This window comes from Salvelinus alpinus, chromosome 24 (assembly GCF_045679555.1).
Source record: "Salvelinus alpinus chromosome 24, SLU_Salpinus.1, whole genome shotgun sequence".
Classification (NCBI taxonomy): Eukaryota; Metazoa; Chordata; class Actinopteri; order Salmoniformes; family Salmonidae; genus Salvelinus; species Salvelinus alpinus.
The window spans coordinates 17,964,068-17,986,585 of record NC_092109.1 but is presented as its reverse complement, the minus strand read 5'-3'; the positions used below and the strand labels follow the sequence as shown (position 1 = coordinate 17,986,585).

The window sequence follows — 22,518 nt, the reverse complement described above, 5'->3', positions numbered from 1 at the left end:
ATGTCTCAGCAGGTCTCTCAGAGCTACAACCACAGGCCTTTAGTCTTGTCTCCTTAAACAGCAGTGTGGAAAATCCATCCATTCCTCTTCCTCACTGTTGGTGATTCATTTGACCCGGGAAGTGTCCGGGTATGCCATTTCCTGTCCAATGTACCTTAAGCCAGTCTGATATATATACTGACGACTTACTGAAATGAGACTCTTCTTCTCCTTACATCTCTGAGCTCATGAACTCATGGTCACATTAAAATGACCCCCACTTTATCTTGGCCAGGTCGCAGTTGCAAATGAGAACTTGTTCTCAACTAGCCTACCTGGTTAAATAAAGGTGAAATAAAAAAAATAAAAAAAAACTCAACAACATCTGGTATACACAATATGCATGGATAACTGGTGCTAAAATCAATCATTTCTAATGGAATGGCTTAAAATGCTTAGCTTTTATTTGGGGGGCAATGTTCTGTAAAACAAACCAAAGCTGTGTAAATGCAGTAAAATTATAGGGGTTTAGCTGAGCAGTAATGTAATTATAGTGTCTGTGTTATTTTTGTCCAATAGGTGGCACTGTTGCCCCATAGTCAGTTGTAGCAGACAGTTCTCTGATTCAACACCAGAGGGAAGCAGCAAAGTGGACTTGGCAATATCTGCAGCACTTGATGTTGACTACTAGAAAGCAGCTCTCACACATCTCAGATCTAGTCAGCAAGGGAGGTGAACAATCATCTGAATTGTGGTGTGTTTTCTGAGTGGGATCTCACAGTATGGGGTGGCAGGTAGCCTAGTGGTTGGAGTGTTGGGCCAGTAACCGAAAGGTTGCTAGATCGAAATCCCTGAGCTGACAAGGTAAAAAATCTGTCATTCTGCCCCTGAACAAGGCAGTTAATGCACTGTTCTTAAGCTGTCATTATAAATAAGAATGTGTTCTTAACTGACTCATCTAGTTAAATAAATAAAAATGTGGCCAGTTTATTGTCCAAATAGAACAGTGTTTTCAATATTCACCTGCATATTATTGAGTTTGTTCGAGCAGTATACTGAAAAGAAAACGTTATATACTCAGAAAACAGATAAGCCATTCCTCAATGTATTCCTAATAGTGTAATGGAGACACTACAATCTACAAAGATTCAAATCAATGTCACAAACTCAGGTACAGCTAACATGATCTATTGTATCACAATAGAGCTAATATGATCTACTGGATAGATCTGCATGGGGTATGCAACTTTAAAATGGCTAAATAGAAAAAACTACAACTGCTTCCATTACTTTTTAAGAAGACTACAAGCTCACTTCAACTAATTCAAAAGGAGAACCATTAAAACAATAAATGCCCTACCATAGCTACACTCAACTTATTGAAGAGAAGCTTCACTAAGAGCATAGAAACACTCCATCCACATCCAATCAGAACCAGTGATCTTTGTTATGGTTGGGGAGTGCAATGAGTGCAGAGCCAGGACTGAGCTGCTGTTGATTAGTAAAGGCCTGCCTCTACTAGGCTGGTGATAGTGATCCCTGAACAGATGAGATTCCTTCGCCCATATGGCTGCCCTCTGGGACTCCTTTGTGCTGTGACTGATGGGCTTGCGTTAATGCCTGTGAACTTTATGGGCTCTTTCTCTTCCAACCCAACCCATAGTAGCAGCCCCACCCATCCCTCTGCTCTCTCCTTTCAAAGGAGAGCCCACGTTGTCCTGTCAAAGTGTGCCTTTCGTTTTGTACACAAATTCCCCACTCGCCCTCTACTCTATCCCCCCCCTCCTCCCCTGCACCCCTCCACCCTGCACACTCTCTGGTCCAGACTTTGTGTTTGTGAAAAGGACCGTCTCAAATGTCCCCTGCAGCCGCGGCAGCTGCTCCTGGACCTCACCATTCTTTCAGGGCCGAAACAAAAGGGGGGTCTCAGTGAACCTTTGTGTTGTGCCCCTCCTACACACCCCACCCTTTGACAAGGGTGTAAGAGTTGTGGCTGCATCTTTTGTGTGAGCTTTCTTTTTGGGGGGGCTCCACATGACCACACAACCACATTAGCCATCTGATCAGTGCCTAGACCAGCGCCTCCCCTACACGGGGCCCTCGTAGGCCCCTCAGGGCCCTGGCTCGGCCTGTTAACACAGGCAGCACTCAGAGCACAGCCTCCTCAACACACACACGCACGCACGCACGCACGCACGCACGCGCGCGCGCACACACACACACACACACACACACACACACACACACACACACACACACACACACACACACACACACACACACACACACACACACACACACACACACACACACACACACACACACACACACACACACACACACACACACACACACACACACACACACAGAGAGCAATGATATAGAGCTGAGGAGAGGCACAGGAGTGGGGGGAGATCTGCCTCAGCATCGTCTGGTTAAGGAGCCGTGTTTTGGCAAAAGTTTGCACCATTTGTCAGCACTAGGGTTGCAAAGGGAGGGCATTTTACTGTAAACTTTTTAAGTTAACCAGTTTTTATTTTACTAGGCAAGTTAGTTAAGAACACATTCTTATTTACAATTACAGCCTAGGAACAGTGGGTTAACTGCCTTGTTCATGGGTAGAACAACAGATTTTTTTCCTTGTCAGCTCAGGGATTTGATCTAGCAACTGTTTGGTTATAGGGCCAATGCACTAACCTCAAGGCTAGCTGCCAACAAGTAAACTACCAGAATTTTGGTATCTTTAAAGGATTTTATGTAATCTATCAAAACACTTCTAGTGGCTCTTTTGGGTACTTCAGATTATCACAGGTGTCTGTAATTATCTCTGGCCGTCTTTCTGGTCTTATCACATGTCAAATACTGTATATGAAATAATGATAATAAAATAAAAAGCTGTAAAACATCCTAAATATAACCATCAATTTAGTGAATACCATTGGCGTTTAATATGAGGGTTTCAGCGTTACATTTTTTACACACTTTTATTTATTTTACTATGTCAATATGGATTTGTTGTCAATGTTTTTTTTTATTAATTAGGGTTCTTTCACATATTCTCTTATGATCCGGATCCTGGAGTGTTATGTGTGAAAAGCAAAGGAACCCTGGCTGAAAGGAATCATGGATCTGCATGAGTAGTTACCGGTAGCTTTGCAACCGTAGTCAGCAACTGAGCTACATGGTTACAGCACTAGATATGACAAAGCTAGAAACATCACCACACCTGATTGTAGCTACTCTGTGTGGGAGATAGTGGTAGAGTAAACTAGGAAGAATTTCAAGTACAGGCAAGCAAGGATGGAACTGAAGAGCAAATTGTAACGATTTGACGAAATGATAGTGATGCAGTCATGGAGCTGACCTTTATTATTTACATAATCAGAGGAATTACCATATCTTTATGTTGTGAAACATATGATAATTAGTTATCAGATTAATTATGAATTCAAACAGGATAAACGCCATCCACTGGTGATTTGCATATGAGCAGCTGAGGAGGAGGGGAGATGTGTGCGTGTGTGTGTGAGTGTATGTGTGTACATGTTTATTGGTTAGGGTCCTGACCTCTGGTCCTCTGACCCCAGCAGCAGGTTCATGGTAATAAGTGATATTAGCATAGCCAACAGACTAGAGGACAACATATCACTACAGACACAGCCAGCTGAGCCTTACATCCCTCCAGACACAACTACCCACTGGGCACAGACGTCAGTTCAACATCTAGCTTTGATTTACATTTGAGTTTGAGTTTTCAACTAACGTGAATTCAATGTGGAATCAACAAAAAATGTCACCATGTCATTGGATTTTAGTTAAAAGTTGGGTGAAAGAAAGACCAAATGCCCTTTGATTTCTTTTTGCAAATCCAATGCATTCTTTTGATTGAAATGATGTGGAAACAATGTTGATTCAACCAGTTTTTGCCCCATGGTTAGTTTCATCCCAACCACCACCATAGCAGCAATAACACATTGATTCCTAAGGTAACAGTTCAGAAACAGTATTATTCCTTTGATACTTCCCCAGCACAACTTTAGATTCTATGAAAAGCTTTACCCACATAGTTCAATCCAGATGAACAACTGACAAGAGGATGCAATGTTTACACTCTGTTGGGATGTTATAAATGCACATGGCAAGCAGAAGCAATGCACAATGATGCAGTGGTGGAAAAAGTACCCAATTGTCATACTTGAGTGAAAGTAAAGATACCTTAAAAGTAAATGACTCAAGTAAAATAATACTTGAGTAAAAGTCTAAAAGAATTTGGTTTTAAATAGAAATGTAATCGCTAAAATATACTTAAGTATCAAAAGTAAAAGTATAAATCATTTAAAATTCCTTATATTAAGCAAACCAGACGGCACAATTAAAAAATATATGTTTTTACGATAACCATGGGCACACTTCAACAGTCAGACATAATTTACAAACAAAGCATTTGTGTTTAGTGAGTCTGTATGTGGAGTAAAAGTAAAAGTTGTCAAAAAATATAAATAGTAAAGTACAGATACCCCCCAAAATTACTGAAGTAGTACTTTAAAGTATTTTTACATAAGTACTTTAAACCACTGCAATCATGTGCAATGAGATAGCTGCCGTTTATGGGATTAAGATTATCAAGTAAAAAGGTGGCCATTCACTGACCATTTAATCATACCAATCGAATCACTTGATTGACTGTCCCCTAAAAATAGAACCAAATAGAAACACAGACTTCCTGCAGACTAGTGGTAATGGAGGATTCCGATGGCTGTAGCCTGGGCAACAGGGCGGCCTAGAACAGAAGCCCAATCTGACCCCCCATCACATCCCCTTCCCTCAGCACCATCTGCTGCTGCTGCTGCTGCTCCCGGGGCGTCGTCAGCTCATTGTGCAGAGGGAGGGGGGCATTAGTGTTGAAAAGACACTTGAGAAGAGCCATGTGGCTGGAACAGAGCCCTTATAAAACGGGTTGAGACGGGGGGCAACCGGGGTTGTTTGAGGAGGTACAGATAATGAAATATTGTGACACAGGGCAATTAAAGCAGCCTCTGCTGCCCACCTCCGCACATTAGACACTGCACATATCAGAGCAGCTGTGAAGTGCAGAGATAGAGCAATAGAGAGAGCACCAGCCCTGTTGGGATGCACAGCTGCAGAGCACATGCTTTCATATCAGTGCATGAACCTCATGGGGGTACTACCATTAACATTGCATTAGGCTTCAATCTCTCTCTTCGTGCAGATAAGTGAATAAAGCGTCCTACTACTCCTATTACTGCTCTGTTCTGGAGGAGGGGGGGTGGGGGTGAATGAGTCCTGGCTTGTGCCAGGCACAGTGCTCTCCTCCTCTTTCTCCTCCTCCTCCCTCCCTCCTCCTCTCCTCTGTCTCATTATGCGGGGCAGCAGTGTTTGTGGGCCAGTTGCCGGGTAGATTTAGGGGGGTTGATTGTAGGTTTTGGGGGGTTCGGTTGGGTCTGCAGGCGCTTGCTGTCTGACGGGGAACAATATCCCCGGCTGCACACCGCCATACACGCTGCACTGGGCCAATAATTAAACAAACCATTCTTGGGGGCTGATTTGATGGCTGCATTTGGCAGCTCCGTGCAGGGCCGCAGATCTGGAGGTCAGATAGGAGTGCTACTGAGTGGGGAGGAGATGGAGAGGGGGGTATTCAGAGATAGAGTGTCAGAGTTGGGGCATAAGGGCGGAGGCAGCTGTTGAATAGTACATACAGGCACAATGCTTAAGAATGACATGAAGCATACTGGTCCAGAATGACATTGGAGTTTGTTTCCAAAAGCACAAAAGCCCCGGAAAGTTCTGAATTTCCAATGAATGGCGGCTATTCACAAACTGTGTGTTCCAAGAGCAAAAGAGCACAGGGAAAAGCTGGATGCATTTCTTCTTTGTTTTGTCGGCTGTGACATGTGTATGGAATAATTACTTATAAGATTGTTGTTTGTTATTCTCTGTCATCTTTAGGTGAAATAATTGCCACAAAATCAATGGTCCACATAACAACCAAAGGTAGTTCCTCTATCACACACCACCACTCTAGTAAAAAAGTAGAACCCTGGATCTGAGTGAATCTTAAACAGCCATAAGAGACATTAGCAACACCACTATCCTCCATCCACTGCCTCTAAAGCTACCACATGCAATCTGCACCCACAGGACTGATTAGAGGCAGTCCTCAGTGCACAACACCTATAAATACACACCTTGTAAATAGAAGTTAGAATCAGGTGCAAACTCAAAGTAACCAAAGTAAACTCTCTCCTAATCCTGCTGCAACATGCAATTGGAAGTTGGTGTGCATGATGTGCACCATGGTCATTAACACTATAGGGACATTTGATCAATGTGTATAGGTGTGCCTAATTACCATACAAGGGAATAATTATGTCATTCAACCACATCTCAACTATAAAGTGACAATTAATCATCAATGTATTATTGATCAATCAATCTGGTTACTTGCCATCTGATTAGTGACAGACACTACAATTGTTCTCCTGTACTGCTTTGTGTTAAGGCACAGGCTCATTCTCTGTATGTTGTGGGTATGTGTGGAGGAGAGGTCTGTTAGGGCTAGCAGATATGGGAGTCAATTCAGTTGAACCTTCATAATATCACAGAATGGTTTGGGGTGCTGTAAAAACATTGTACAATCCGCTGTCTTGTAGTCATAGTATATCAATCAATCAATCAATCAATCAATCAAGTTTATTTTATATAGCCCTTCGTACATCAGCTAATATCTCGAAGTGCTGTACAGAAACCCAGCCTAAAACCCCAAACAGCAAGCAATGCAGGTGTAGAAGCACGGTGGCTAGGAAAAACTCCCTAGAAAGGCCAAAACCTAGGAAGAAACCTAGAGAGGAACCAGGCTATGAGGGGTGGCCAGTCCTCTTCTGGCTGTGCCGGGTGGAGATTATAACAGAACTATGCCAAGATGTTCAAAATGTTCATAAGTGACAAGCATGGTCAAATAATAATCATGAATAATTTTCAGTTGGCTTTTCATAGCCGATCATTAAGAGTTGAAAACAGCAGGTCTGGGACAGGTGGCGGTTCCATAACCGCAGGCAGAACAGTTGAAACTGGAATAGCAGCAAGGCCAGGTGGACTGGGGACAGCAAGGAGTCATCATGCCCGGTAGTCCTGACGTATGGTCCTAGGGCTCAGGTGGACTGAGCCGAGAGAGAGAAAGAAAGAGAGAAGGAGAGAATTAGAGAGAGCCAAGATTTTCAAAATGTTCATAAATGACAAACTACTGCCCTTGCAGGCACAATATCTTTTTTGAATTGATGTAGTTCTGTTCTTGTTCTAGGGCTCAGGTGGACTGAGCCGAGAGAGAGAAAGAAAGAGAGAAGGAGAGAATTAGAGAGAGCCAAGATTTTCAAAATGTTCATAAATGACAAACTACTGCCCTTGCAGGCACAATATCTTTTTTGAATTGATGTAGTTCTGTTCTTGCCTATTAATGTTCTGTATTATGTCATGTTTCATGTTTTGTGTGGACCCCAGGAAGAGTAGCTGCTGCTTTCGCAACAGCTAATGGGGATCCTAATAAAATACCAATAAAAAAAGAAATAGACCTCTCACAGGTAAATGCTTCCAGTGGTCAGAATAGATGTGTGCCTGCAAGGGCAGTAGTTTGTAAACAAAGACACTGCATAAACATGGATATAACAGGCCATGATGATAGGTCAATTAGGATAGAACACAGTACATCAGGCCTATGGGATGTACACGTGTTGGGTAGTGGTAAGAGCACCAAACACTGTGCAAGTGCCAACGGTTATTTAAGAATTATTGTTGGGACTGATTTGATTTAGTTTTTAGTATGGTGAGAACATTCAAGATCCAAAATTTACGCTCAACATTTTATTGATCATTTCGTCATACATGACATTTATAAAGTGAAACCTTTAGAAAATAACAAATATATTCTTTCATTTATCTTCTTTCTTCGTTTTTGACAATCGGGAATTCAACAGTAAAACATTTTATGGAGCAACAAATGCAATATATCTTTATTTTTTTATGTAATCAGGAGTTCAACATTGTACCATTTTCGATAATAGATTCTCATATTGAATGTCTAAAGTAAAACCTTCAGAGCATTACAGTACATTTCTTTTTTTCTTTCTTTTTTGAGTTTTTGTCATATTCAAATCATCTAAAGTGAAACCTTCAGAGAATTAAGACAATTTTGGAAAGTGGGAAGTATATCGCTGAATGCAATGGTGTTATGCTGCTCAGCTAGAAGACATTTTAAAAAGTCAGTTTTTAAGAATGCTTCTTCTTGGCACCGCTTCTTCTCCTACTGCGCGTGCTTCAACGTGCGACGTTCGCTCTGTGGAACACAGGATGCAGAACTCGCTCCTCCTTTCTCTCCAAACCTCATCCACACAAAGAATGAGGGCCGTTTTGTCGCTCTTGTGGCATACCTGACCTCATTCACATAAAGAATGGAAGTCAACTTGGCATGGACGGTACAAGAGACGACGAAATCACGGGGGCCCATTCGGGCCGGCCACGCGCTGCCTGGATCAGAATCCTCCTCAGGAGTATCCAGGGATGAGAAACAGTGTCATCCTGTAAAAGGATGAGTATTTCCTTATAGGTTGAAGGTTTACAGCATCTCAAGAGAGAAGATCAGCGCTTAGGGAGGGTGATCTCTGGAACCCAGTCGTTCAGACCACGGCTCTCCTCACAGAACAGGTGCAGCTTCTCCAGAGCAGGGTCCTCCCAAGAACCATCAGCTGGGTTCTGTTGACAAACAAGAGGGGAAAGAAACATTAGTCACATGGACACAATTAATGGTTTATTAAATAGTTCAATAAAGTAGGTTTGAGTTGAAATAGTACATACCGTGATAAGACAGCAGTGGGCATCTTCAAGCTGGCCAGTCTTGTCACCAACAATCTCGGCCAGGCGCTGCAAGTCGTTCACTCTGACAATGCTGATGTCGTTGTCAAAACAGTAAGACTGGATGAGGGTGAAGTGGATCTGGAGAGCAATGTCACACTCCCACTCCTCATCGGTGGCCAGGACACAGAAACACACATTGTCTGGGTCACTGTTGAGATAAAAAAATAAACTTTCATTAGTCAATGTTATCATACAATAACACAGTGACTTCAGTAATGAGTAAATGTACAATAAAAAAAAATCTAAATAAAGTTCATATTCAGTACATAAAATACTTACTCATTCATTATTTTGGCACTTTCATAGACACCAACAGTGAGGCGATCCTCACACTGGGCAGACTTGAGAGCTTCCTTCAGAGATTTGCCAATAGCTTCCATTTGAAGTTTGTAGCGCCTAGTTCGAGGAAATGTTGATAAGGTTTCAACAGAAGTGTGTTTGTGCAATTTGTAAGAAACAGCTAGTATTTATAGGGAGGACGTGGCACACGCGCGTTTTGTGATTGGCTGCTGGGAGACAATGCACATGCGACCCCTAGCAGGCTCGTGCCTATAGACAACATTTCGGAAGAAAGGACAGGGCAGTTTCCGTTCATTGAATGGATGCAAATGCAGAACTCCCTGACGTTTATGGATTAATTAATTCAGATTTGTGCAGGGTCGGTTTGGATGATGAGATTATTAGCCTACTATAATATCCATAATTACCACCCATATCCAAGTGGCACATTTAAGGCTTCCAAACTACATAAAGATATCGCTTTACTATCTAAATCTGGTCAACTTTTCTGGTGAATTCTTCATGATTTAAATAGAGTAAATGCATGATATATCAAGTAGATTTAGCATACATTTAGCATACACCTTTATGTATTAAGAAAGATTTCTGGAAAAACTCAATATTATTGTGTTACTTCAATATCCAGATAACTCACAACTTGTAGGCTTATACAATTTTGCTGATTAGGCAAGTATAGGAGAACAGAATTGGCCCAAAGTTCCTATTTGCAAACGATAATGGCACGCGCCGCTGTTTTGCATTTGTAAAACCATGGCTGACTTCAGGCGCGTGGCATCTGGAGATGCCTGAATCTCTCTCCATAGCAACAAGATCCCATCTGTCCGTGGGGGTGGGGGTGGGGGAAGGTGAAGGGGTCATCAAAGAAAACTTCTGCTGCACGATACAAGCAGAGATAAGTCGGCACATGCAGTGCATAATGGCCAATGACTTCCACAGATATTACGCATAGCCAACATAAAACGTGTGTCTATAAATAAGAAATTGTAATAGAGTGCATTAGTAGCCTTGACTGGTAAAACGAACAGAGGCAAGCGCAATAGTATGGAAATTACAATATTGTAGAAGACTCGCAGCTTTTCCTATATTATTTTATTGCATAATATACCCAAAGTATCCTACACTGTGACCACACTGTTTCAACTTGCAAGTTGCAAACCCAACTTCATCTTGCATGCCCCATTTTATTATTAGGCTGTGAACCAACATGATTGCTACTACTAAATTAATAGAACGTTGCCAATGGAAAGTAGTCGAGTTGAAGTTATCTGGTTGTTTGGCTAATTTGCATCTGCACAAAGAACTTTTGAGCCATGGGTCAATGTGCAGTAGGCTATGTCATTCGCCAGAGCGAGCCATGGCTTGAGCCAGAAACACCTGTCACGCGCTGCTGGGGAGGGGGCCCCGTCTGGCAGATGTTCTTCTTCATGAACAATGCGTCCTATATCGACTTGCACGCGCCTGCCCTGTTGCCAAGCTAGGTTAGGTTGAGCCTTCCAAAAATAGCCTAGTCTTTGAGCTGCTATCGGATGAATCAAACTTTGATCCAAGGAACCCTATCTGTTAACTAATACATTAGGCTAACTTACTGTATTCAAAGCTATGGGTTGTTGTTGCTTGCAACATGGGCCATTTAAACCTCTCAACTAATGATTGCCTAATAATAAACCAATGATAATTAAGTATTCTAATTGCTCTAATCATTTCGTTTGTTATGTTGTGTAGCAAAATAACATGATTTAATCAAAACCGCATATTTATTTATTGGGTGTGTTTATGCCCCAAACATTTCTGAATGATTAATTCAGCTCATACGCGTGGCCTATATTAAAGATAAGACTACGCCTATCAAAGATTCATAGTCGTGAGTTTTGACTATACGCTCACTTTATTTACATTTAAATTGGATCAAAACTCAGACAACAGACTTTTTCTTCCAGCGAATGTAAAGACTCGCGGACAATAGGTGCGGCGCGCCACGGGGTGGGGGTGGGGGGGCTCTGCCGGGCCGGGGCGAGGGGGTGTCCTCATAGCAATAGTCCACCATCTGCCGCGCTGCTATCCACCAAACAATGGAGCTGAATCAATCACCGCGAACCTGTTATCTCGACCCTCTAATTATGCATGCAGCAGTATTATTCTAGATTATTTTATGCACCTTAAGTGCCACCAAAGTGGATACAATTTAGCCAAACTGCGTAATATTTAGCTTTACCCTGCAAATATAACTTGGCCTTAATGGTTAACCGTGCCAGCTGCTCAACTTTTATAATTAATTGTATGGTAAAGCATGGCTATAATCTTCATTGGTCCATGTGGCAAAAGTAAATAAATAAAAGTTCGGACAGCTGATAGCGATCACGTGGCCAGTATATTGTGCGGCACGCACGCCCTCCTGGCACGCGCTGTTAATTTACATTTGTATTGAGAGGGTGATAATAGGAGTTTCTGCGAGCACAATAGGGGCCGTTTTTGGTCAGGCTCTACAGATGGCCATCCTCCACCTGCCCTCTCCTAACGGGGAGATGGTTGCCCTTCTGCGCACTTTACTTTCACTATATTATTGTTTGTGTTTGGACATACTTTCATCTATAACTGAAACATACAGAATCTTAATCAGAGACAATTTGGGCACTGTTAAGCACTTTACAAAGTTTGATTATCCAATTGTTAATCTTTGGATTTTTTGTTTCAGTAGGTTTCAGTAGGTAATATTTTGAATTACAAATTTCCTTGAGTTTGATTGTTTCACAAATTATCAAATGCATCTCCGAAAGCATATTTTGAGGCTATTGGCATAAATTAGTGTGTCATGTGAAACAATCAAACTCAAGGAAATTTGTAATTCAAAATATGACAGCCAAAATCTCCATTTATTGAGTTTAAACTTGGAGAGAATATTATCTAAATCCATCTGAAATAAATACAAACATTTTTGTTTTCGGTCGGAGCAGGCCCGGCACAGAAAAATACTTGCCATGATGCCTCCTATCAATCTGCCACGAGCCGTGGGACAATACAATTAGCATACTATTGCGCCATTCAGGTCAACCAATCAGGGCGCTGCGTATTCACAGGCGCCACTAGCACAAAGGTATAAAACCGCAGCACAGTCTCTTCAGAATCACTAATCTTTTCGGATTTACTCTCCGGCTACACTAACTCACACTCAGGAAGTTTTGGAATATTCTGCATCATCATGACTCTTGAGGAAGTTCTGATCCAGAAGCCCGCTAAACGTGCCCAGTGCACCGGCAAAGCGCTGGAGGAAGTTATGCTCTCAGCTAAAGACAACAACTGCCTGACTGTCGGTGTCTATGAGTCTGCTAAAGTTATGAATGTGTAAGTATGAGTTTCTTGAAATGCATATAGAAATTAAGTTTACATCTATGTTTGCTTATTTTGAAGTCATTTTGCATATACTTATGGTTCTTCTATTTTTTTCTTTGCAGTGACCCAGACAATGTGTGTTTCTGTGTCCTGGCAACCGATGAGGAGTGGGAGTGTGACATTGCTCTCCAGATCCACTTCACCCTCATCCAGTCTTACTGTTTTGACAACGACATCAGCATTGTCAGAGTGAACAACATGCAGCGCCTGGCTGAGATTGTTCGTGACAAGACTGGCCAGCTTGAAGATGCCCACTGCTGTCTTATTATGGTATGTACTATTTCAACACAAACTGACTTTATTAAAACATGCAATAATATATCATATTTTTAACTGTTTATTGTGACTAATGTTTCTTTCCCCTCTTGTTTGTCAACAGAACCCAGCTGATGGTTCTTGGGAGGACCCTGCTCTGGAGAAGCTGCACCTGTTCTGTGAGGAGAGCCGCGGTCTGAACGACTGGGTTCCAGAGATCACCCTCCCTAAGCGCTGATCTTCTCTCTTGAGATGCTGTAAACCTTCAACCTATAAGGAAATACTCATCCTTTTACAGGATGACACTGTTTCTCATCCCTGGATACTCCTGAGGAGGATTCTGATCCAGGCAGCGCGTGGCCGGCCCGAATGGGCCCCCGTGATTTCGCCGTCTCTTGTACCGTCCATGCCAAGTTGACTTCCATTCTTTATGTGAATGAGGTCAGGTATGCCACAAGAGCGACAAAACGGCCCTCATTCTTTGTGTGGATGAGGTTTGGAGAGAAAGGAGGAGCGAGTTCTGCATCCTGTGTTCCACAGAGCGAACGTCGCACGTTGAAGCACGCGCAGTAGGAGAAGAAGCGGTGCCAAGAAGAAGCATTCTTAAAAACAGACTTTTTAAATTGTCTTCTTGCTGAGCGGCAATAACAACCGTTACATTCAGCGAAATGTTTCCCACTTTCCAGAATTGTCTTAATTCTCTAAAGGTTTAACTTTAGAAATGTAATAATGACAAAAATGAATATAAAAAAGATAAGAAATATTACACTTATAATGCTCTAAAGGTTTCACTTTAGAATGTTTTGCTTAACTTTTTCAAAAAGATATATTTTTACTTATGTTATATGTTTATGCTTGATAACATTTCATTGTTAAACATGAAAAGGGGAAAAAAATGAATTATAATTATTTCAATGTTTTAAGAAATGTTTATAAAAAATGAATACCCTAATAAATTGAATATACATTGTATTTGTTGTCATGTGTTTTCACTCTTGTTATTAAGTTTGGAGGGTAGCCTACTTATTTAAAATGGGGAGGTTATTGGGTTGACAAACAAAATGTGCTCAAGGGTGTCAACTGCTAGCTGTTGTTCCACCAGTAAAAGTCTGTTCTGTCCCTTCCTCCCTTCTTGGCTGATCTGCATGTGTATGGGGGCGCACAATAGCAGAATGTGCTCTGTTGTCACATCCAGCAGCCCACACAGAGGGATTATTGTCTGACCGGCAGATGTCTGCGTAGCCACGCCGTGCCATCTGCCGCTTTCTGCAGGTAAGGCCGGACAGGGGAGGAGTTGAGGGTAGTTTGGGTGCCTAAGGCTCCGGAGTAGACTGGTTTGGGGAGAAAGGTGCAACTGCAGCAACACCTCTTTATACTTATATTAGGCAGGAGGCGGGGGGCGACACCATGTGTTAGCTAACTAGCAAGATAGCACACGGTGTTACCCCAGCCTCCTGCCTGATGTGCTTGCGGGAGCCCCTGCCTGCCAACACGATTTCCTTAGGTACACAGGAGCGAGGCGGGGGTGACACTGTACTAGCAAGCTAGCACCCAGTGTGGCTCCATCCTCCCGCCTGCTGTATTAGCGGGAGGTGGGGCAACCGGTAAACAGTGTACTTTGCCCCGCCTTTCGGGCACCGCTTTCCCGCAGTTCTGTTAACAATGGTGAGGGCAGGTGTTCGGCAGGCGGGAGTGAAGGACAGTGTCTACTGGCAAAAAAACTCAGATAATACTTTGATTTTCTTTTTGGCCCACATTCAAAAGTGTGTGTCTGTGTGGGGGGCTGCAGTTGCACACTATTGGGTTGGGGGTTTAAATAGGGGGCTGACTATCATCTGGTGCTCTGCCAGCTGCTGTAGGCTATTGTTTACATGGTGTCTAGCAGGACACTGGTGAAACTTTTGTAAACACTTAATACATAGAATAGCAACCCCAAATTTGCTTCCATGAGGTTTATATTTGACCTCCACCTGCTTCAAATTAAAAAAAACCTGCATGAATGTCAATTAAGTCTTTATTGCGCTTTATTTAGAGCATCAATAAGTCACAATGGTAAAAGTTCCATTTGGTGGTCAAATATAATACAGAGACAATCACCTGCACAAAATCAGTCTTCTCTAAGGGCAAGAAACACCACGAAGACAAACAAGCATACTGATTTCAGAGACTATCGATGTTTCATCAAACAACCAAGGAGTTGTCTAAAAGCAATGCTCTTTCAGCACATTCTTCATATTTCATGCGCTCTATTGTGCTATGAATAAAAGTATATAAGTATCACTTATATACTAAAAAGGGTGCTTTTTAAATTCATTTTCATGGGACTCATTTCATCAGGCACTTTTACACCTCTATTTCAGCTTCACAAAAGATGACCAATAACAATCTTACTTTGTTAGAGACATCATGACCAGCAGTCCAATGTTTCAGTATCTGTGCGTACCACAACTGTTCATTTACAGAGGTTCCTGTGTTACATTCACACAAAACACATTTTCACTTTCATCCCAAAGTGCAATAAAACATTTCTAGCTGTATGACCCTGAGTGAATTCTCAATGGATTAAAGCAGGCTTTCAAGGATCCATGTCCAGGCTGGTCACTTACTGAAGGACACATAACCTGGAGGAGTGCATCAGACTTTTGTAAGCTCGGAGGCCCTCTCTCTTAGGGTCCCGGACCAACCCTCCGACCACAGGCACAGTCTCAGCACCACGCCTTTTCTGGGCGCGGTGTAAGAGGATGCGGTAAAGTCCGGTGATGGGGCTGCGGCTGTCCTTGCCCTCGTTGTTGCGTATGTGTTCCATGTTGACACCCAGCTCCTCCAGGGAGGCCCTGATCTCCTCCTCCTCATCATCCAGCTCCCCAGGCTCTGCATCCGCCAGGCGCAGAGGGTTGAGGGGGACCGGTGGCACCACAGTCCACGGGTACTCCACAGGAAGCAGCCAGTCACAGCCCAGCATCTGGTCCACCGCATAGCGTTCCGTTGGCACAGGCTTCAGGATGCCCCGAATCAGCCGCTGGCACGGGCCTGGCACCCAGGGCGGGAGGGTGTAGACCCCCTCTATAACAGCGAGCCTCAGCTTGCCCATGGTGTCGGCTCGGAAGGGCATGGTGCCAGTCACCATGAAGAAGAGCAGGACGCCCATGGCCCATACGTCCACTGGCGGCCCCACATAGCACTCGTCCCTGAAGAGTTCAGGCGCGGCATAGGGGGGAGAGCCACAAAAGGTGTCCAGGGTGTCACTGCAGTTGGTGACCCTGGTGCTGAAGCCAAAGTCAGCCACCTTCACACAGCCATTACAGGTGTACAGTACATTCTCAGCCTTCAGGTCCCGGTGGATTATGTTTTTGTCGTGCTGCAAACAAAAACAATAGACATACTGTATGAAATAATTTCATGATTGAAATGGACTAAAATAAGATCTTTATATCAAGAATCTCTGTATTGGACTGTAATAAGACCTGGGATCACATTGCTGATTCTACAGTATATGTGTATTCAATTGAATGTTACGGACCATGTGTTTGATGGCGGATAGGATTTGTGCGAAGGTGATCTTGGCCTCGGCTTCTGACAGCTTGCCATCGGAGCAGATGTGTGTGTGGAGGTCCCCTCCCCCGGCATACTCCAGCACCAGGTAGAGTCGGCTGTGTGACTCGACCACCTCGTACAGACGCACCACATTGGCATGCTGCAGGGCTTCCATGCTGGAGATCTCCCTGGACAGCAGCCTCTGGGCCTGAACATCCAGCCGCATCTTATCCAGCACCTTGATGGCCACCTTGTCTGGGGGAGAGAAGGTGAGAGGTGTTGGATCACTTGAGACAGGTGTTTTTCTCAGTTCATTTTCAACATGCTTTACTGTGGTGGTTTCACAGTCACACTAAATGAATTGCTATGCTGTTAGCATCATTGCATGGATGATGATACCAGCTGCACTGATTAATTATTGATGACATTTTGCACGGTCAGCCCTTGTGGGGCCCTTGCCTTTGGTGAGGGAGTGGAAGGCCATTTTGACGTGGGAGAAGGTTCCAGAGCCGATCTCACCACGGACCTTGTAGAAGCCAATCCTACGGCCCACGATCAGCTCCTTGATGGTCTGCTCATCCTGACACATTTTGGTGGTGAGCTTCTCCAGAGGGCTGAGGCATGGTGGCGGGGTATCCTCCTCCTCATCCTGCCGACCTAACGAGCTGACTGACAGGCTATAGCGGCTGTGGAGAGTCCTCCTCCTGGTGGACACCTGGTACTGCCCCCCTGGCATCCTTACTACGGCTCAGGTCATGACAGGTTATGGACTGTGGACAGGAAATAATTTATATACAGTCATCTTGAGAACCCAATAGTCAATAGTATGATGGATGTCCTAGACAGTAACTTTGAATTGAATTATATAAAGGAGAGAGTGGGGTAAATTGAGATTTTTTCCCCCGACATTCAGTATCATTCAGCCAAGGGAAATATAGTATTCTTTCTAACAAAGGTACAGTATCTACATATATTTCAGGATGTTGTGTATTCTTGGAAATAAGCAGAATTCATGTAAACATTACAGTTTTGGAAGCATAGCTTGTACAAAAAAGTGGTCGCTTGGCACAAATTACCCTGGGTTAAGCCACCTACAAATTTCTGTACTGAATTAAATCTTGCTACCTTTTTAAAAACATTTCTATCTTAATTTCCCAAACACAATTTAACACAATCGTGTTAAAAGCATCTTTTAACACAGGCTTAACACCTAACAAACACTTTCAACATACGTCAGGCCTACAGTTGCAAAGGGAGGGTATTTTACTGAAACTTTCCGAAGTTTAGCAGTAAAATACCAGAATATTGGTATCATTCAAGGATTTTATGTAATCTATCAAAAGACTTCTAGTTGCCCTTCTGTGTACTTCAGATTATCACAGATGTCTGTAATTATCTCTGGCCCTCTTTCTGAAATTATGACATGTAAAATACACTGAACAAAAATATAAACGCAACCATTTCAACGTTTTTACTGAGATACAGCTCATATAAGGAAGACAGTCAATTGAAATAAATAAATTAGGCTCTGATCTATGGATTTCACGACTGGGAATACACATATGCATCTGTTGGTCACAGATACCTTACAAAAAGGTAGGGGCGTGGATCTGAAAACCAGTCAGAATCTGGTGTGACCACCATTTGCCTCATGCAGCATGACACATCTCCTTCGCATATAATTGATCAGGCTGTTGATTGTGGCCTGTGGAATGTTGTCCCACTTCTCTTCAATGCCTGTGCAAAGTTGCTGGATATTGGCGGGAACTGGAACACGCTGTCGTACACGTCAATCCAGAGCATCCTAAACATGCTCAATGGGTGACGTCTGGTGAGTATGCAGGCCATGGAAGAACTGAGACATTTTCAGCCTTCAGGAATTGTGTACAGATCCTTACAACATGGGCCGTGTATTATCATGCTGAAACATGAGTAGATTGCAGCTGATGAATGGCACGGCAATGGGCCTCAGGATCTCATCACAATATCTCTGTGCATGGAAATTGCCATTGATAAAATGCAATTGTGTTCGTTGTCCGTAGCTTATGACTGCCCATACCATAACCCCACCGCCACCATGAAGCACTTTGTTCACAACATTGACATCAGAAAACTGCTTGCCCACACAACACCATAGATGCTGTCTGCCATCTGCCCGGGACAGTTGAAACTGGTATTCCTCTGTGAAGAGCACACTTCTCCAGTGTGCCAGTGGTCATCGAAAGTGAGCATTTGCCCAAAGATGTCGGTTACGACGTCGCACTGCAGTCAGTCAAGACCCTGGTGAGGACGACGAGCACGCAGATGAGCTTCCCTGAGACGGTTTCTGACAGTTTGTGCAGAAATTTTTCGGTTGTTCAAACCTACAGTTTCATCAGCTGTCCGGGTGGCTGGTCTCAGATGATCCCGCAGGTGAAGAAGCCGGATGTGGAGGCCCTGGGCTGGCGTGGTTACATGTGGTCTGCGTTTGTGAGGCCGGTTGGACGTACTGTCAAATTCTCTAAAACAACATTGGAAGCGGCTTATGGTAAAGAAATGAACATTCGATTCTCTTGCAACAGCTCTGGTAGACATTCCTGCAGACAGCATAACAATTGCACCCTCCCTCAACTTGAGACATCTTTGACATTGTGGTATGTGACAAAACTGCGCATTCTATTGTCCCCAGCACAAGTTGCACCTGTGTAATCAGCTTCTTGATATGCCACACCTGTCAGGTGGATGGATTATCTTGGCAAAGGATAAATGCTCACTAACAGGGATGTAAACAAATTTGTGCACCACATATGAGAGAAATTAGATTTTTGTGCATATGGAACATTTCTGGGATCTTTTATTTCAGCTCATGAAACATGGGACCAAGACTTTAGATGTTGTGTTTATATGTTTGTTTAGTGTATATGAAATAAATAAATGCAATTATTTCAACAACAAAAAAATAGAATGACAAAGCTGTAAAAAAAATTATTCTAAATATTAACCATCAACTTAGTGAATAACATTGGTGTCTAATATGAGTTTCAGAATTTAATATCCTTTCCCCAAAAAATTACACACTTAGATTTATTTTACTATGTCAATATGTATTTGTTGTCAATGTTTTGTGTCAAACTGGTGGCACTTGTGGACAAAGTCAATAGTTGAAAGAGTTGAAGAGGTCATTGCAAATAATGACATTGTTGATTAGATGCTTTTTTCATTAAGTAGGCTATTTGCTCTTGAACCATATGGTCTATCTACTACAAACTCAAGGACACAGATATAAGAATTTTCTAATATATATATGAATACTTTTTTTTAAAGTACACTCCCGGTCAAAAGTTTTAGAACACCCACTCATTCAAGGGGTTATTATTTATTTTTACTATTTTCAACATTATAGAATAATAGTGAAGACATCAGAACTATGAAATAACACATATGAGATCACGTAGTAACCAAAAAAGTGTTAAACAAAATAAAAAATATTTTACATTTAAGATTCTTCAAATAGCCATCCTTTGCCTTGATGACGGCTTTGCACACTCTTGGCATTCTCTTAACCAGAATAATGAGGTAGTCACCTGGAATGCATTTCAATTAACAGCTTCTTAAAAGTTAATTTGTGGAATTTCTTTCCATCTTAATGCATTTTAGGCAGTCAGTTGTGTTGTGACAAGGTAGGGGGGTATACAGCAGATGGCCCTATAGAAATGACAGTCCATCATTACATTAAAACATGATGGTCAGTCAATCTGGAACATTTCAAGAACTTTGAAAGTTTCTTTAAGTGCAGTCGCAAAAACCATCAAGCGCTATGATGAAACTGTCTCTCATGAGGACCACCACAGGAAAGGAAGACCCAGAGTTAGCTCTGCTGCAGAGGATAAGTTCATTCGAGTTACCAGCCTCAGAAATTGCAGCCTAAATAAATGCTTTGCCAAGTTCAAGTAACAGACACATCTCAACATCAACTGATCAGAGGAGACTGCGTGAATCAGGCATTCATGGTAGAATTGTTGCAAAGAAACCACCACTAAAGGACACCAATAAGAAGAAGAGACTTGCTTGGGCCAAGAAACACGAGCAATGGACATTAGACCGGCGGAAATTTGTCCTTTGGTGTGGAGTCCAAATGGGAGATTTTTGGTTCCAACTGCCGTGTCTTTGTGAGACGCAGAGTAGGTAAACGGATGATCTCCGCATGTGTGGTTCCCACTGTAAAGCATGGAGGAGGCGGTGTTATGGTGTGGGGGTGCTTTGCTGGTGACACTGTCTGTGATTTATTTAGAATTCAAGGCACACTTAACCAGCATGGCTACCACAGCATTCTGCAGCGATACACCATCCCATCTGGTTTGGGCTTAGTGGGGCTATCATTTGTTTTTCAACAGGACAATGACCCAACACACCTCCAGGCTGTGAAATGGCTATTTTATCAAGAAGGAGAGTGATGGAGAGCTGCATCAGATGACGTGGCGTCCACAATCCGACCTCAACCAAATTGAGATGGTTTGGGATGAGTCGGACCGCAGAGTGAAGGAAAAGCAGCCAACAAGTGCTCAACATACAAGACTGTTGGAATAGCATTCCAGGTGAAGCTGGTTGAGAGAATGCCAAGAGTGTGCAAAACTGTCATCAAGGCAAAGGGTGGCTATTTGAAGAATCTCAAATATATTTTGATTTGTTTAACATTTTTTTGGTTACTACATGATTCCATATTTGTTATTCCATAGTTTTGATGTCTTCACTATTATTCTACAATGTAGAATATAGTAAAAATAAAGAAAAACCCTTGAATGAGTGGGGGTTCTAAAACTTTTGACCGGTAGTGTATAAATGACCAAAGTTACGATAGATTGCCATAGATTTTCCAAGATTCCGGTAACATTGGTGAATTACTGGTAACTTTGAAACCCTAGCCAGGCCCTGTTGTTACATCATGTCCCAGTGATAATGCCTTGCATTTCACCTGGGAAGAAAACTCTTCAATTTGCTCAACTTTCCATTGGCTCAACCATGGCTCCTAAATATTTGGTCAAATTATACATTTTGTGTATGGTTTCTAAAAACAACGGTGGCTAAACTTACTCCTTTGGCTCAACTTAACCCACTCTCCCCTACTATTATATAATATTATAATAGTTTTACAGTGCATCAACATTTGATGTTTTAGAAAGAAAGTTATTGTCAGTGTTTTACAATGATTTATACGATAATACCAGCTTGAGAAGAGAGAACATCTTTTTACATATCTCACCTTCAAGTTTGAAAGCTGTCGCTCTGCTTTTATCCCATATCAGACATTTTCATGATTCTCAGCACCTTTGGATACCCACACAGCAGCTTCAGAAGTCATGGTAAAATCCATCAAATCCTTTCTATGGAGCAAGCGGGAGATCTCCAATCCTCCTCAATGTCTGTTAAACTCTGAAATACAAATATCCAACTCCATTTAGCTTTTCGGTTCAGATTTCCACTGACGGTCTCAGAATATGTCTATAGCTGTTCTCCCAGGTCTCCCCAGCTCTGATCTGTACGCCTGGTAATGGTCCTGGAGAGCATCAGCCTATTCAAGCTGCAGAGTCAACGTAAAATTAACTCTCCTCACCTGTCTCTGACGGTGTCTCCTATACCCTCCCCCCGCAAATAAGGGATCAAGGTGGTGTCATGCACTCTAATCCCCAAGCTCTATTTAGATGTATCCCAATCTCCTCAAGTTGCTAATGTAAAAGGCTACAGAGCATGCAGAATAAGGGTAGATGGGATCATAACATGTACAGTATTCCCAGCCAACTCAGCTGTTTTGGGGGGGGGGATACTGTCAGCTGTTTGGTTAGAGCATTGGGCCAGTAACCGAATGGTTGCTGGATCAAATCCCTGAGCTGACAAGGTAAAAATCTGTCGTTCTGCCCCTGAACAAGGCAGTTAACCCACTGTTCCCCGGTAGGTTGTCATTGCAAATAAGAATTTGTTCTTATAAACTGACTTGCCTAGTTAAATAAAGGTTACATTAAAAAATATATATATACAGTGCTGTGAAAAAGTATTTGCCCACTTTCTGATTTTCTCTATTTTTGATACTGAATGTTATCAGATCTTCAACCAAACCCTAATATTAGATAAAGGGAACCTGAGTTTACAAATAACAAAAAA

At 42.6% G+C, this 22,518-nt stretch overlaps 3 protein-coding genes across 4 annotated transcripts in view; 1 reads left to right on the top strand and 2 right to left on the bottom strand.

The window, feature by feature from the left end:
* Positions 1-7,842: 7,842 nt before the first annotated feature.
* Positions 7,843-9,358, bottom strand: LOC139552254 (growth arrest and DNA damage-inducible protein GADD45 gamma-like). The gene is made up of 3 exons (XM_071363796.1): positions 9,187-9,358; positions 8,848-9,055; positions 7,843-8,745 (listed from the first exon to the last, which is right to left on the bottom strand). The coding sequence occupies exons 1-3, from the start codon at positions 9,285-9,287 to the stop codon at positions 8,632-8,634; spliced, it is 423 nt and encodes a 140-aa protein (XP_071219897.1). The 5' UTR covers positions 9,288-9,358; the 3' UTR covers positions 7,843-8,631.
* A 2,966-nt stretch (positions 9,359-12,324) lies between these two features.
* On the top strand, positions 12,325-13,821 carry LOC139552253 (growth arrest and DNA damage-inducible protein GADD45 gamma-like). The gene is made up of 3 exons (XM_071363795.1): positions 12,325-12,546; positions 12,657-12,864; positions 12,974-13,821. The coding sequence occupies exons 1-3, from the start codon at positions 12,404-12,406 to the stop codon at positions 13,085-13,087; spliced, it is 465 nt and encodes a 154-aa protein (XP_071219896.1). The 5' UTR covers positions 12,325-12,403; the 3' UTR covers positions 13,088-13,821.
* Positions 13,822-14,848: 1,027 nt separating this feature from the next.
* Positions 14,849-22,518, bottom strand: part of LOC139552252 (serine/threonine-protein kinase NIM1-like) — a 28,856-nt gene continuing 21,186 nt past the window's right edge. Inside the window, exons 2-5 of one of the 2 annotated variants that reach the window (XM_071363793.1) lie at positions 21,623-21,792; positions 16,843-17,153; positions 16,370-16,638; positions 14,849-16,207 (exon numbers count right to left, since the gene is read on the bottom strand). In XM_071363793.1, coding sequence (XP_071219894.1) covers positions 15,452-16,207; positions 16,370-16,638; positions 16,843-17,119 — 1,302 coding nt within the window. In that variant the 5' untranslated portion in view covers positions 17,120-17,153; positions 21,623-21,792 and the 3' untranslated portion in view covers positions 14,849-15,451. The remainder of the gene's footprint in view (positions 16,208-16,369; positions 16,639-16,842; positions 17,154-21,622; positions 21,793-22,518) is intronic. The other variant, XM_071363794.1, reaches the window with a different exon arrangement.

What these genes read in the sequence shown, in the direction of transcription:
- LOC139552253 (XM_071363795.1), top strand. Translation starts at nt 12,404, where the DNA reads ATGACTCTTGAGGAAGTTCTGATCCAGAAGCCCGCTAAACGTGCCCAG. An exon ending in TCTGCTAAAGTTATGAATGT is followed by an intron (nt 12,547 to 12,656) that starts GTAAGTATGAGT and finishes TTTTCTTTGCAG; the next exon opens with TGACCCAGACAATGTGTGTT. An exon ending in CCCACTGCTGTCTTATTATG is followed by an intron (nt 12,865 to 12,973) that starts GTATGTACTATT and finishes GTTTGTCAACAG; the next exon opens with AACCCAGCTGATGGTTCTTG.
- LOC139552254 (XM_071363796.1), bottom strand. Translation starts at nt 9,287, where the DNA reads ATGGAAGCTATTGGCAAATCTCTGAAGGAAGCTCTCAAGTCTGCCCAG. An exon ending in AGTGCCAAAATAATGAATGA is followed by an intron (nt 9,056 to 9,186) that starts GTAAGTATTTTA and finishes TTATCTCAACAG; the next exon opens with TGACCCAGACAATGTGTGTT. An exon ending in CCCACTGCTGTCTTATCACG is followed by an intron (nt 8,746 to 8,847) that starts GTATGTACTATT and finishes GTTTGTCAACAG; the next exon opens with AACCCAGCTGATGGTTCTTG.